Below are 13,010 nucleotides of genomic sequence, written 5' to 3'. Positions count from 1 at the left end.
TTCAGCCACGTGTTGCTTAATGAGGCTGCCCTGCAAACTGCTTCATTTAACACAGTTGCTGGCTGGCTGACTTTTGCCTTTTGGTGCCACCTAAGGTTCAGTTCACTGAAACTGCAGGTACCAGACAAACAGCTTCAATCTTTCTCCTTCTCCAAAACTGTTATCCAGCAAAGCAGATCTACAAGCTTCTTCTTAGATAGGACTCCTTTTTATGAGGAAAGTAGAAACCCTCTTCAAATGGGTTTCAGAGGTCTCTTCCAGTGAGGTGCGGTGGTGTGGTCTAGTTGTTTTCTGAGAGCTTCTGAGCGGCATTGGAAGGAAGGGTAAATTAGGAGTCCGTTCCTCAAAATGTGGCGGTTCTTGGCCACCCTGTGTTGCCTGGTCATACTGACCAGTGCCAAGAGCAGATTATCCTTTCCTCCTCTATCAGATGAAATGGTCAACCACATCAACAAGCTCAACACTGCATGGCAGGCTGCGCACAACTTCCTTAATGCAGACATGAGCTACATAAAGAAACTCTGTGGTACCTTCATGGGTGGAGCCAAGCTACTACCTTAGAGAATGATAATGGCTGATAATATGAAGCTACCAGAAAACTTTGATGCCTGGGAACAATGGCCAAACTGCCCTACTATCAAGGAAATAAGAGACCAGGGTTCCTGTGGATCTTGCTGGGCATTTGGAGCTGTGGAAGCTGTTTCTGACAGGATCTGTGTACACAGTAATGGAAATGCTAATGTAGAAGTGTCTGCTGAGGATCTGCTTAGCTGCTGTGGATCTGAATGTGGGGATGGCTGTAATGGCGGTTTTCCTGCTGGAGCTTGGAACTTCTGGACTAAGAAAGGCCTTGTATCTGGTGGTCTCTATGATTCCCATGTGGGCTGCTGACCTTATTCCATCCCTCCATGTGAGCACCATGTGAATGGCTCCCATTCTGCCTGTACTGGAGAAGAGGGCGACACCCCCAGGTGCAGGAAGAAGTGTGAAGAGGGCTATTCTACTCAGTACAAGGATGACAAAAACTACAGATCAACCCCCTATAGGGTACCTTCAAGTGAGCAGGAGATCATGGCTGAGATCTACAAGAATGGCCCTGTGGAGGGAGCTTTTAGTGTGTATGAAGACTTCCTACACTACAAGTCTGGAGTATACCAGCACGTTGCTGGAGAGATGCTTGGAGGTCACGCCATTCAAATCCTGGCTGGGGTGTGGAAAATGGAATCCGTTACTGGCTGGCTGCCAACTCCTGGAATATTGACTGGGGTGATAATGGCTTCTTTAAATTCCTCTGTGGAAAGAATCACTGTGGGATAGAATCTGAAATTGTGGCTGGAATTCCCAGAACGGATCAATATTGAAAGAAGATGTAACCTGCTGCTATTTGTCTAACTATCAATAGCCCTTTTTGACTTTTAATCTTTCAAAAAAGAAAAAAAATCTTGGGAATGGGAAGAAGGTGAATGTGGGCAAATGAATACTTTTAAAAGACTTAAGTTTGGAGAGATACTCTTTTATTTATCTTTTGTTTAAAAAGGAAGTTTAAGGAGAGGATTTAGATAAATCATTGGGCTTTGAAAATTTGGTTGAGCTGAATTCTTGTGGGGTCAGCCAGCTCCATTGATAATAACATAGATGAATATTTCTTGATCTGACTCCAATTAATAATGCATGCCATTTCAGTTTAAGTAACTCTGTGAATAGCACATAGCACTGCTGGTAAACAGGCTGTGTAATACACTTGAGACCCAGGATGCTTTCTTTTAAAAAGGCCTTTTTTCCAGGGGTGTCTCCCAATTCCTGTTATCTTGACTCCTACAATTCCCCTCAACATTCATCTTTTAGGAACCTGAAGTCCAGGAACCAACAATGATTGAAGGAGTGGGGGGAGGAGTGTTTTCTCCCACAGGAATAGGGATGGGTTTTTTGTTTTGTTTTTTTTAATATTTTGACTTAGGAAGGAGGCAAAGAAATTCTCAGAAATTGACTTGGCTCCCACTTGTTAGGGGTAGAGGGAGGTAGAGTTGTGGGATGGGCCACAAAATGTTAGAATCCTATTTTGTCCCAGTTCTCACTGGTAAAAATCCTATACTATGCTTACTTCTCCTTAGTGCCACTCCACTTTTAGTGCCAGTTAGCCTGAAGCTATTAAAGCTTTGCAGTATTGCACATGCCCTTGGGTCTTTTCTGTGGTGATAAAAAAAATAGATTTCTCTATTTTTGTTTAATGTACCTTGATTGATCATACAAAAGAGTAGCCAGGATCCCTTTTACTCAATAGAAACCTGTGCCTGTGGTTTTAAAAGAAAAGCAGTAATCCCTCTTCTGATGTTCTTGGGGGACAGTCGAGAAGGAGCAGGATTATGGTTCTGTCCACAGGAGAAACAAGATTTTGTTGTTCTTGGGAAATCACTGCTTTACCCTATCATGCAATTTAATCTCAGTGTTGATTTTAGTGACTAAATGGAATCCAGGACCCTTGTGCCAATAAAAGATTTCTCCTAAAAAAGCCAAAAAAAAAAAGAAGTCTCTTCCCTTTCACCAGCCGAGGGTAAAGTCAGAGAGGCCTGTCTCCAACAGCAGTCAAAGAAAGCAAGCTCAGTAACTGAAACCCAGTGAGTGAGTGACCCAGTCAGAGACCCAGTGAGAGGACATCACCAACTGACAGAACTTTTCTTGTGTTCTTTCTTGTAAATTCTGGTCTCACAAACTGCTTGTCCCCTCAGAGATCTCTTTATCAAATATCTTATTTAATCAACATGTTCATCAATATTCTGTTTTCCTTAGTATATTTTTATTAATTAGTTCATCCCATTCACATTCAGCATCCTAATTACTGTATTTCCCACCATCTTATTATTCCCTTTAGATGCTGCTCTATTCCCTTTCACTCTGATCCTCTGCTTTATGTTATATAGTTCTCACATTCTCAATCCCTTCCCTTTCCTCTCAGTGTAATCATCTCTTTCACCCCCTAATTTTTTGTACATTTCCTATCATACATACATATCATTTCATATCACATTTACATATCATGATATCATCATAATCAGTTTGCTTCCTCATCCTCTTTTTGTTTTCTTTCTCTTTTTATTTAGTCAATTTAGAAATTATTCCTTGGTTACAAGAATCATATTCTTTCCCTCAATCTCCTTCCCCCGCCCTTCCCTTAGCCGACGTGCAATTACACTGGTTATTACATGTGTCCTTGATCAAAACCTATTTCCATGTTGTTGATGTTTGCACTAGAATGTTCACTCAGAGTCTACATCCCCAGTCATATCCCCTTGACCCATGTATCAAGGAGTTGTTTTTCTTCTGTGTTTCTACTCCCACAGTTTTCCCTCTGAATGTGGATAGTGTTCTTTCTCATAGATCCCTCTAAGTTGTTCAGGATCACTGCCTTGCCACTAATGGAGAAGTCCATTACATTCACACAGTGGATCAGTCTCTGTGTACAATGTTCTCCTGGTTTTGCTCCTCTCACTCTGCTTCAATTCCTGGAAGTTGTTCCAGTTCACATGGAATCCCTCCAGTTTATTATTCCTTTTAGCACAATAGTATTCCATCACCAACATATACCACAATTTGTTCAGCCATTCCCCAATTGAAGGGCATCCCCTCATTTCCCATTTTTTTGCCACCAGAAAGAGCACAGCTATGAATATTTTTGTACGAGTCTTTTTCTCCATTATCTCTTTGGGGTACAAACCCAGCAGTACTATGGCTGGATCAAAGGGCAGACAGTCTTTTAGCACCCTTTGGGCATAGTTCCAGATTGCCCTCCAGAATGGTTGGATCAATTCACAACTCCACCAGCAGTGCATTAATATCCCAATTTTGTCTGCAGTTATTTTAAATGGAAGTGCTCTATCTCTACCTGTAGGATTTTGTCAATAAAATATAGAAATGCTGATAATTTAGGGTTTTTAATATCTTGCAACTTTGATAAAGCTTTTATTTTAACTAGTTTTTTAATGGAATCTTTAGGGCTCTCAAAGTATACCATCATATTGTCTGCATGGTATGATAGTTTTCTTTCCTTGTTGCCTATTCTTATTATTTTAATTTTAAAAAATCTTACTGATATAATATTTCTAACACAATATTGAATAATAGTGATGATAATGTACATTCTTGCTTCACCTTTTATATTTTTACAAGTTTTCTAGCATAAGTTCTCCATAGCATAAGGTCTCTAGCATAAGAACATAAGTTCTCCAAAATTACAAGATCCAAATTGTCTCCCTCCCTCCCTAGCTGCCCCATTCCTGAGATGGTAAAGCAATCTGATCTCCACATTAGTCACTCTTGTGAGAAGATACTATATAAAATTAAAACACAAATAAAATACAGTGATGAAGAGTACAATTGATCTGCATTCACACTCCAGTGGATTCTCTCAAAGTGGCTAGTATTCTTTTTTTTTTAAACCCTTACCTTCCATCTTGGAGTCAATACAGTGTATTGGAATCTTTAGGGCTCTCGAAGTATACCATCATGTTGTCTGCATGGTGTGATAGTTTTGTTTCCTCGTTGCCTATTCTTATTCATTTAATTTAAAAAATCACTGATATAATATTTTTAACACAATACTGAATAATAGTGATGATAATGGACATTCTTGCTTCAACTTTTATATTTTTAGGAAGGTCAATACTGTGTATTGGCTCCAAGGCAGAAGAGTGGTAAGGGGGGTAGGCAATGGGGGTCAAGTGACTTGCCCAGGGTTACATAGCTGGCAAGTGTTTTGAGGCCAGATTTGAACCTAGGACCTCCCATCTCTAGGCTTGGCTCTCAATCCACTGAGTTCCCCAGCTGCCCCCAGGGAGGTGGATAGTATTCTTATAGAAAGTCGGTGCATCTTTCTTTCTCTCACTTTTTTTTATATCATTCCAACAAAAATAATCATACTTGTGGCTCGTCTATGTAGAATCCTTCTAAATGTCCTAAGAAAGATAAAATTCTTAGGAGTAACATGTGTCATCTTTCCATATAGGAATATAAACAGTTTAACCATATTCAGTCCCTTATGATTTCTGTCATGCTTACCTTTTCATGCCTTGAAACGTCTCTATTTCATTAAATAGTCTTTTAAGCCTCCTTTTTCCCCCAAAAAGGTGGTACTCAATTTTTCTGTATAAGTCACTCTTGATTGTAATCCTAGCTCCTTTGCCTTCCAGAATGTCATTTCAAGCTCTCTTCTTTTGTTATATGGCAGCTGCTAAATCTTGTGTGATCTTGGCTATGGCTCCAGAATATTGAATTAGTTTCTTTCTGGCTGCTTACCAAATTTTTCCTTGATCCCTGGGAATTCTGGAATTTGGTTTAATATCCTCAGGAATTTTCATTTCAGGATCTACTTTAAGACATGATGGGTAGATTTTTTCAATTTCTATTTTACCCTTTTGATTCTAACATCTCAGGGTAGTTGTCTTTGAAAAAAAATTTGAAATATGATATTTAGGCTCTTTTTATGTCATGGCTTTCATTTCAGTTCATCCAAAAATTCCAAGATTATGTCTCCTCAGATCTTTTTTCAGGATCAGTTGTTTTTCCACTGACATATTCCAAATTTTATTTTTCCCCATTCAATTTTGTTTTATTTTTTATTGATATCTCATAGAATCATCAGCTTCCATTTGCTCAATTCTAATTTTTAAGAAATTATTTTCTTCAGTGAGGTTTTGCATATCCTATTCCAGTTTGTCAATACTGTGTTTTAAGTAGTTTTTTCTTCAATAAATTCTGATGACTTTTTTTTTTACTATTTGGCAGATTCTGGTTTTTAATATATTCTTCTCTTCAATATTTTTTGTGCCTCTCTTACCAAATTGTTAATTTTCTTTTCTTACTTTACCTGTGTCACTCTTTTTTTTTTTTGCCCAAAATTTTCTTCTACATTTATCTTTTTCTTTTTTTGGGGGGGGTTTGACTAGTTTACATTTTTCTTTGAGACTTTGCTTGTATCTATTTTCACATTGCTGAATTCTTCAGTTTATAGCTTGATCTTCCCTGTTATCGGAGTAGCTTTTTATGACCAAGTTCTTTTGTTGTTAATTCATTTTTGCAGCCTATTTTTCGACTTTAAATTTTATGGTAAAGTTGGGTTCTTCTCACCTGTAGGTGGGGGAGGCAGCATCCCAAACTTCAGGGTTTTTTGTGCTACTATTTTCAGAAGCAGTCTTGTGGTCCATAAGTTTTGGGAGCTTCCCAGGTGGGGTGGTCTTTCATCAGTCATCGCTCACTTGGTATATGCTATGGTTTTTACCTAGGAATAGCTCTATTCTCCTGTAGCCACAAGCATTAGAATTCTTTTTGCCCTAGAATAGGGCCCCTGCTCCCCTTCAGCTTTAGCTCCTTCTTTAATCCTTCTCTCTTTTTTCTTGTCCCCACCTGTTTCCTGCTTGAGTTTAATTTACTTCTATACAAAGCTCTGGATGTGTGTGTGTGCTTGACACTTCTTTTTCTGGGTCAGACCAGAGGCTTTCCCCACTTTTTTATGCTTTTTGTATCTCTTCTTCTCCTGTATCCTAGCTATGAGAAGCAGCAGGTTCTTCCCCATTTCTTCTCTATGGCAATCCTTCATTCTGCTTTTTCTTTCCTCTTAAAACCAATCAAACACAACAGAATCCTCCCCGTGTACTGTCTGTCTTGATTGCTCAGTGGAATTCTTACAGGAGAGTTGTTCCATCTTTTTTATTTCTGTTATGATATAAATCCATCCTTGCCATCTATCTAGTATGAGAGACAGAGCAGTAGGGAGCTAGTAGGCTGAACCATTGCTCTGCTTTGGTCACTGCATCTCTCCCACCTGGACTAGACCTTCCTCCCAAGAACCCTGAGAAGAGGAGCACTCCTCTGCAAGCTCCCCTGCTTCATGCTGATCTGTGTGGACATCCCTGAGGGTAAGCCTCTCCGAGGAGAAGGAACGGGACATCCTGACCACTATGGACACTGATGGACGACGTAATGGCTGACCAATAGCTGGGTCTGGGTAGTCCAAAAGCCCTAGGTATAGCGGCAAAGCTGCCCAGACCACTGGCTCAGGCCCACTCAGTCCTCTTGAGGGAGCAATCCCAATGGAGGCAGAACCTGAACACTGTCTCTGCCAGCCTGTAGACTTTGCCTCCTCAGCAGCCACAGCTCCTTATAGCCCAGCCTCGCAGAGGATGAGTCCAGCTGACACCAAGAGCTAAGCCAAGCGCAGGAAGAACAAGCCGGGCGGTGGGAGCGGCGGTGGCTGCGGAGGCGGCAAGGCTGGCCGGGCCGTGGCCCAGGCAGAGGTGGAGGCGGCCTTGAAGGGTCCCCAACCCCTGGCATGGCTTCCCTCCAGAGCACTGCAGTAGGCCTGCTCTTGGCCCAGGCCACGATGCCCAACGGGCCCCTGGACAATCCCTCACCCTCTTTCTAACTTAGTTTCTTCCATATTCTCTACTACAAAGAATACTTTTTGACAATTACAGATATCCTCTTTCCATTTAGACATATAAACATTTTGACCTTAATGAGTCCATTCAATTTTCTCTTTTTTATTTACCATTTTGGGCTTTTCTTCTGCCTCATGTTTGGGTATAAATTTTTTTATTTTGGTCTGACTTATTCCTCAGGAATGCTTGGAAATCTGCTATATTATTGAATTTCCATTCTCCCCCTGAAAGAATATACTCAGTTTTGCTGTATAGGTGACTCTGGGTTATAAACACAGATCTTTTGCCTTCCTGAATATCCTATTCCATAACACTCTATCCTTCAGTGTAGAAGCTGCTAGATCCTGTGTAATCCCGATTTCAGTTTCATGGTATTTGAATTTTTTTATGGCTGTTTACAGTATTTTCTTTTTAGCTTGGTGGCTCTTGAATTTATTACATTCTTGGAAATTGTCATTTGAGCATTTCTTTCTAGAAGTGATCTGTGAATTTTTTCAATTTCAATTTTATTTTTGTGTCTGAGGATATCTCATGAGTTTTCTTTGGTAATTTCTGGTAGTGTGACACCCTACACCAAAATAAACTCAGAATGGATGAATGAACTGAATATAAAGAAGGAAACTATAAGCAAATTAGGCAAACACAGAATAGTATACTTGTCAGATCTTTGGGAAAGGAAAGATGTTAAAACCAAGCAAAAGCTAGAAAAAAATCACAAAATGTAAAATCAATCATTTTGATTACATCAAATTAAAAAGCTTTTCTACAAACAAAACTAATGCATCCAAAATTAGAAGTGTAAAGATTAAAATTTGGGGAAGCTGAGGCAGGTAGAAATTAGTTTCTCTCTGCAAGGACTATTATATTTTTAGAGTTTTATTGAAGATTAAGGATTAAAGAAAATACAGGATAAGAAAGCACGTGTCTAGGCCCAGCCTAGACACCCTCACCTACATTATGAAAAGAGCTGTGTCTGCTTGCAAGCAGAAACAGGAAAGGGCCACAAAAGCCTTTCCAATCAGGTTAAATACTCCTTCTCCATCTCTGCCCAGGTGAGAATTCAGTGACATTACAAAGCATCCTGGGGAAGTGGACCAAGGACCAATTCTTTGGATTGAAGTTCTGTATTCAAGTCCATTTTTACATTTCACCATTTGATTCTAATTGGGAAAGGTTTCCCCAAAAAGGATCATGAAAACATAATCAACTTAAAGATTACAATAATTTGAGAATGAGGAGAGGAACAAAACCAATAACTGCTGGACACATTGACAAAGAGCCAGTTAGGGGGCAGTCCCCTTTCTGGCATGAAAGTATACATACAAATAAATGTTCAATCAACTACACCTAAAGTTCATTTTTGTGCAGCTTGTGATCTGGAGGCTTCTTCTTTTTTTTAAAATATATTTTATTTGATCATTTCCAAGCATTATTCGTTAAAGACATAGATCATTTTCTTTTCCTCTCCCCCACCCCCCATAGCCGACGCGTAAGTCCACTGGGCATTAGATGTTTTCTTGATTTGAACCCATTGCTTTGTTGATAGTATTTGCATTAGAGTGTTCATTTAGAGTCTATCCTCTGTCATGTCCCCTCAACCTCTGTATTCAGGCAGTTGCTTTTCCTCGGTGTTTCCACTCCCATAGTTTATCCTTTGCTTATGAATGGTGTTTTTTCTCCTGGATCCCTGCAAGATGTTCAGGGACATTACACCGCCACTAATGGAGAAGTCCATTACATTCGATTATACCACAGTGTATTAGTCTCTGTGTACAATGTTCTCCTGGTTCTGCTCCTCTCGCTCTGCATCACTTCCTGGAGGTTGTTCCAGTCTCCATGGAACTTCTCCACTTTATTATTCCTTTTAGCACAATAGTACACCATCACCAACATATACCACAGTTTGTTCAGCCATTCCCCAATTGATGGGCATCCCCTCGTTTTCCAGTTTTGGGCCACCACAAAGAGCGCGGCTATGAATATTTTTGTACAAGTCTTTGTGTCCATTATCTCTTTGGGGTACAGACCCAGCAGTGCTATGGCTGGGTCAAAGGGTAGATATTCTTTTGTCGCCCTTTGGGCATAGTTCCAAATTGCCCTCCAGAATGGTTGGATCAGTTCACAGCTCCACCAGCAATGAATTAATGTCCCTATTTTGCCACACCCCCTCCAGCATTCATTACTTTCCTTTGCTGTTATGTTAGCCAAACTGCTAGGTGTGAGGTGATACCTCAGAGTTGTTTTGATTTGCATCTCTCTGATTATAAGAGATGTAGAACACTTCTTCATGTGCTTGTTAATAGTTTTGATTTCTTTATCTGAGAACTGCCTATCCATTTCCCTTGCCCATTTATCAATTGGAGAATGGCTTGATTTTTTGTACAATTGATTTAGCTCATTATAAATATGAGTAATTAAACCTTTGTCAGAGGTTTCTATGAAGATTTTTTCCCAATTTGTTGTTTCCCTTCTGATTTTAGTTATATTGGTTTTGTTTGTACAAAAGCTTTTTAGTTTGATGTAGTCAAAATTATTTATTTTACATTTTGTGATTCTTTCTATATCTTGCTTGCTTTTAAGGCCTTTCCCCTCCCAAAGGTCTGACATGTATACTATTCTGTGTTTACCCAATTTACTTATGGTTTCCTTCTTTATGTTTAAGTCACTCACCCATTTTGAATTTATCTTGGTGTAGGGTGTGAGGTGTTGATCTATTCCTAGTCTCTCCCACACTGTCTTCCAATTTTCCCAGCAGTTTTTATCGAATAGTGGATTTTTGTCCCAAAAGCTGGGATCTTTGGGTTTATCGTATACTGTCTTGCTGAGGTCGCTTTCCCCCAGTCTATTCCACTGATTTTCCTTTCTGTCTCTTAGCCAGTACCAAATTGTTTTGATGACTGCTGCTTGGTAATATAGTTTTAGGTCAGGGACTGCAAGGCCTCCATCATATGTGTTTTTTTTTCATTATTTCCCTGGATATCCTTGATCTTTTGTTCTTCCAAATGAACTTTGTTATGGTTTTTTCTAAATCAGTGAAGAAGTATTTTGGTAGTTCAATGGGTATGGCACTAAATAGATACATAAGTTTGGGTAGGATGGTCATTTTTATTATATTGGCTCGTCCTATTCATGAGCAGTTAATGTTTTTCCATTTGCTCAAGTCTAGTTTTAGTTGTGTGGTGAGTGTTTTGTAGTTGTGTTCATATAGTTCCTGTGTTTGTCTTGGGAGGTAGATTCCTAGGTATTTTATTTTGTCTAAGGTGATTTTGAATGGGATTTCTCTTTCTAGTTCTTGCTGCTGAGCTGTGTTGGAGATATATAGAAAAGCTGATGATTTGTGTGGGTTTATTTTGTATCCTGCAACTTTGCTAAAGTTGTTGATTATTTCAATTAGCTTTTTGGTTGAATCTCTAGGATTCTTTAAGTAGACCATCATGTCATCCGCAAAGAGTGATAACTTGGTCTCCTCTTTGCCTATTTTGATGCCTTCAATTCCTTTATCTTCTCTAATTGCTACTGCTAGTGTTTCTAGTACAATGTCAAATAGTAGAGGTGATAATGGGCATCCTTGTTTCACTCCTGATCTTATTGGGAATGCATCTAGTTTATCCCCATTGCAGATGATATTAGCTGTTGGTTTTAGATATATACTGTTTGTTATTTTTAGGAATGACCCTTCTATTCCTATGCTTTCTAGTGTTTTTAATAGGAATGGGTGTTGTATTTTATCAAAGGCTTTTTCTGCATCTATTGAGATAATCATGTGGTTCTTGCTAGTTTGCTTGTTGATGTGGTCAATTATGTGGATGGTTTTCCTAATGTTGAACCAGCCCTGCATCCCTGGTATGAATCCTACTTGATCATGGTGAATGATCCTTCTGATCACTTGCTGGACTCTTTTTGCTAGTATCCTATTTAAGATTTTTGCATCTATATTCATTAGGGTGATTGGCCTATAGTTTTCTCTCTCTGTTTTTGACCTGCCTGGTTTTGGATTCAGTACCATGTTTGTGTCGTAAAAGGAGTTTGGTAGAACTCCCTCTGTGCTTATTATGTCAAATAGTTTGTATAGTATTGGGATTAACTGTTCTCTGAATGTTTGATAGAATTCACAGGTGAATCCATCAGGCCCTGGGGATTTTTTCTTAGGAAGTTCTTTGATGGCTTGTTGGATTTCAATTTCTGATATGGGATTATTTAAGAATTCTATTTCCTCTTCTGTTAGTCTAGGCAGTTTGTACTTTTGTATATATTCATCCATTTCTCCTAAATTGGTGTATTTATTGCCATCTAATTGGGCAAAGTAATTTCTAATGATTGCCTTCATTTCATCTTCATCAGAGGTGCTGTCCCCCTTTTCATCTTTAATGCTGTGAATTTGCTTTTCTTCCTTCCTTTTTTTAATTAGATTGACCAGTACTTTGTCTATTTTGTTTGTTTTTTCAAAGTACCAGCTTCTTGTCTTATTTATTAAATCAATAGTTCTATCACTTTCGATTTTATTAATTTCTCCCTTAATTTTTAGGATTTCTAGTTTGGTTTTCTGCTGGGGGGTTTTAATTTGATTGCTTTCGAGTTTTTTCATTTGCATTTCCAATTGATTGATCTCTGCTCTCCCTTGTTTGTTAATATAAGCATTCAGGGATATGAATTTACCTCTGATTACCGCTTTGGCTGCATCCCAAAAGGTTTGAAAGGATGTTTCGCCATTGTCATTTTCCTCGATGAAATTATTGTTTCTATGATTTCTTCTTTAACTAAACGGTTTTGGAGTATCATATTGTTTAATTTCCAATTGGTTTTAGATTTGGTTTTCCATGTACCATTACTAGTCATTATTTTTATTGCCTTGTGATCTGAGAAGGCTGCATTCATTATTTCTGCTTTTCTGCATTTGTGTGCTATGTTTCTGTGACCTAATGTATGGTCAATTTTTGTGAATGTGCCATGTGGTGCTGAGAAGAAGGTGTATTCCTTTTTATCCCTATTTATTTTTCTCCATATGTCTATTAATTCTAATTTTTCTAAGATTTCATTCACTTCTTTTACCTCTTTCTTATTTATTTTTTGATTTGATTTATCTAAATTTGATAATGGTTGGTTTAAGTCTCCCACTAGTATGGTTTTATTGTCTATTTCTTCCTTCAATTCTCCTAGTTTCTCCATAAGAAATTTGGGTGCTATATTATTTGGTGCATACATGTTGATTAATGATATTTCCTCATTGTCTAGAGTCCCTTTTAACAAAATATAATTACCTTCCCTATCCCTTTTGATCAGGTCTTTTTTTGCATTGGCTTTATCAGATATCATGATTACCACTCCTGCCTTCTTTCTATCAGTTGAGGCCCAGAAGGTCTTACTCCTTCCTTTAATTCTGACCTTGTGGGTGTCAACCCGCCTCATGTGTGTTTCTTGAAGACAACATATGGTAGGGTTTTGGATTCTAATCCATTCTGCTATTCGTCAACGTTTTATGGGTGAGTTCATCCCATTCACATTCAAAATTATGATTGTCATTTGTGAACTCCCTGGCATTTTGATAGCCTTCCCTAATTCTAACCTTTTCTTCTTTGGCTC

General features: G+C 38.7%; 1 protein-coding gene and 1 pseudogene across 1 annotated transcript in view; both read left to right on the top strand.

Moving 5' to 3' along the window:
* Nucleotides 1–1,373, top strand: LOC130457919 (cathepsin B-like; annotated as a pseudogene).
* A 5,709-nt stretch (nucleotides 1,374–7,082) lies between these two features.
* LOC103100660 (mucin-16-like) overlaps nucleotides 7,083–13,010 on the top strand; it is a 195,532-nt gene continuing 189,604 nt past the window's right edge. Inside the window, exon 1 of the mRNA XM_056820974.1 lies at nucleotides 7,083–7,176. Within this exon, the coding sequence (XP_056676952.1) occupies nucleotides 7,083–7,176 (94 nt within the window). The remainder of the gene's footprint in view (nucleotides 7,177–13,010) is intronic.

The sequence above is a fragment of the Monodelphis domestica genome, chromosome 3 (genome assembly GCF_027887165.1).
Source record: "Monodelphis domestica isolate mMonDom1 chromosome 3, mMonDom1.pri, whole genome shotgun sequence".
NCBI classification, from domain to species: domain Eukaryota; kingdom Metazoa; phylum Chordata; class Mammalia; order Didelphimorphia; family Didelphidae; genus Monodelphis; species Monodelphis domestica.
The sequence above is the reverse complement of the archived record's forward strand: the minus strand, read 5'-3'. Positions and strand labels throughout refer to the sequence as shown.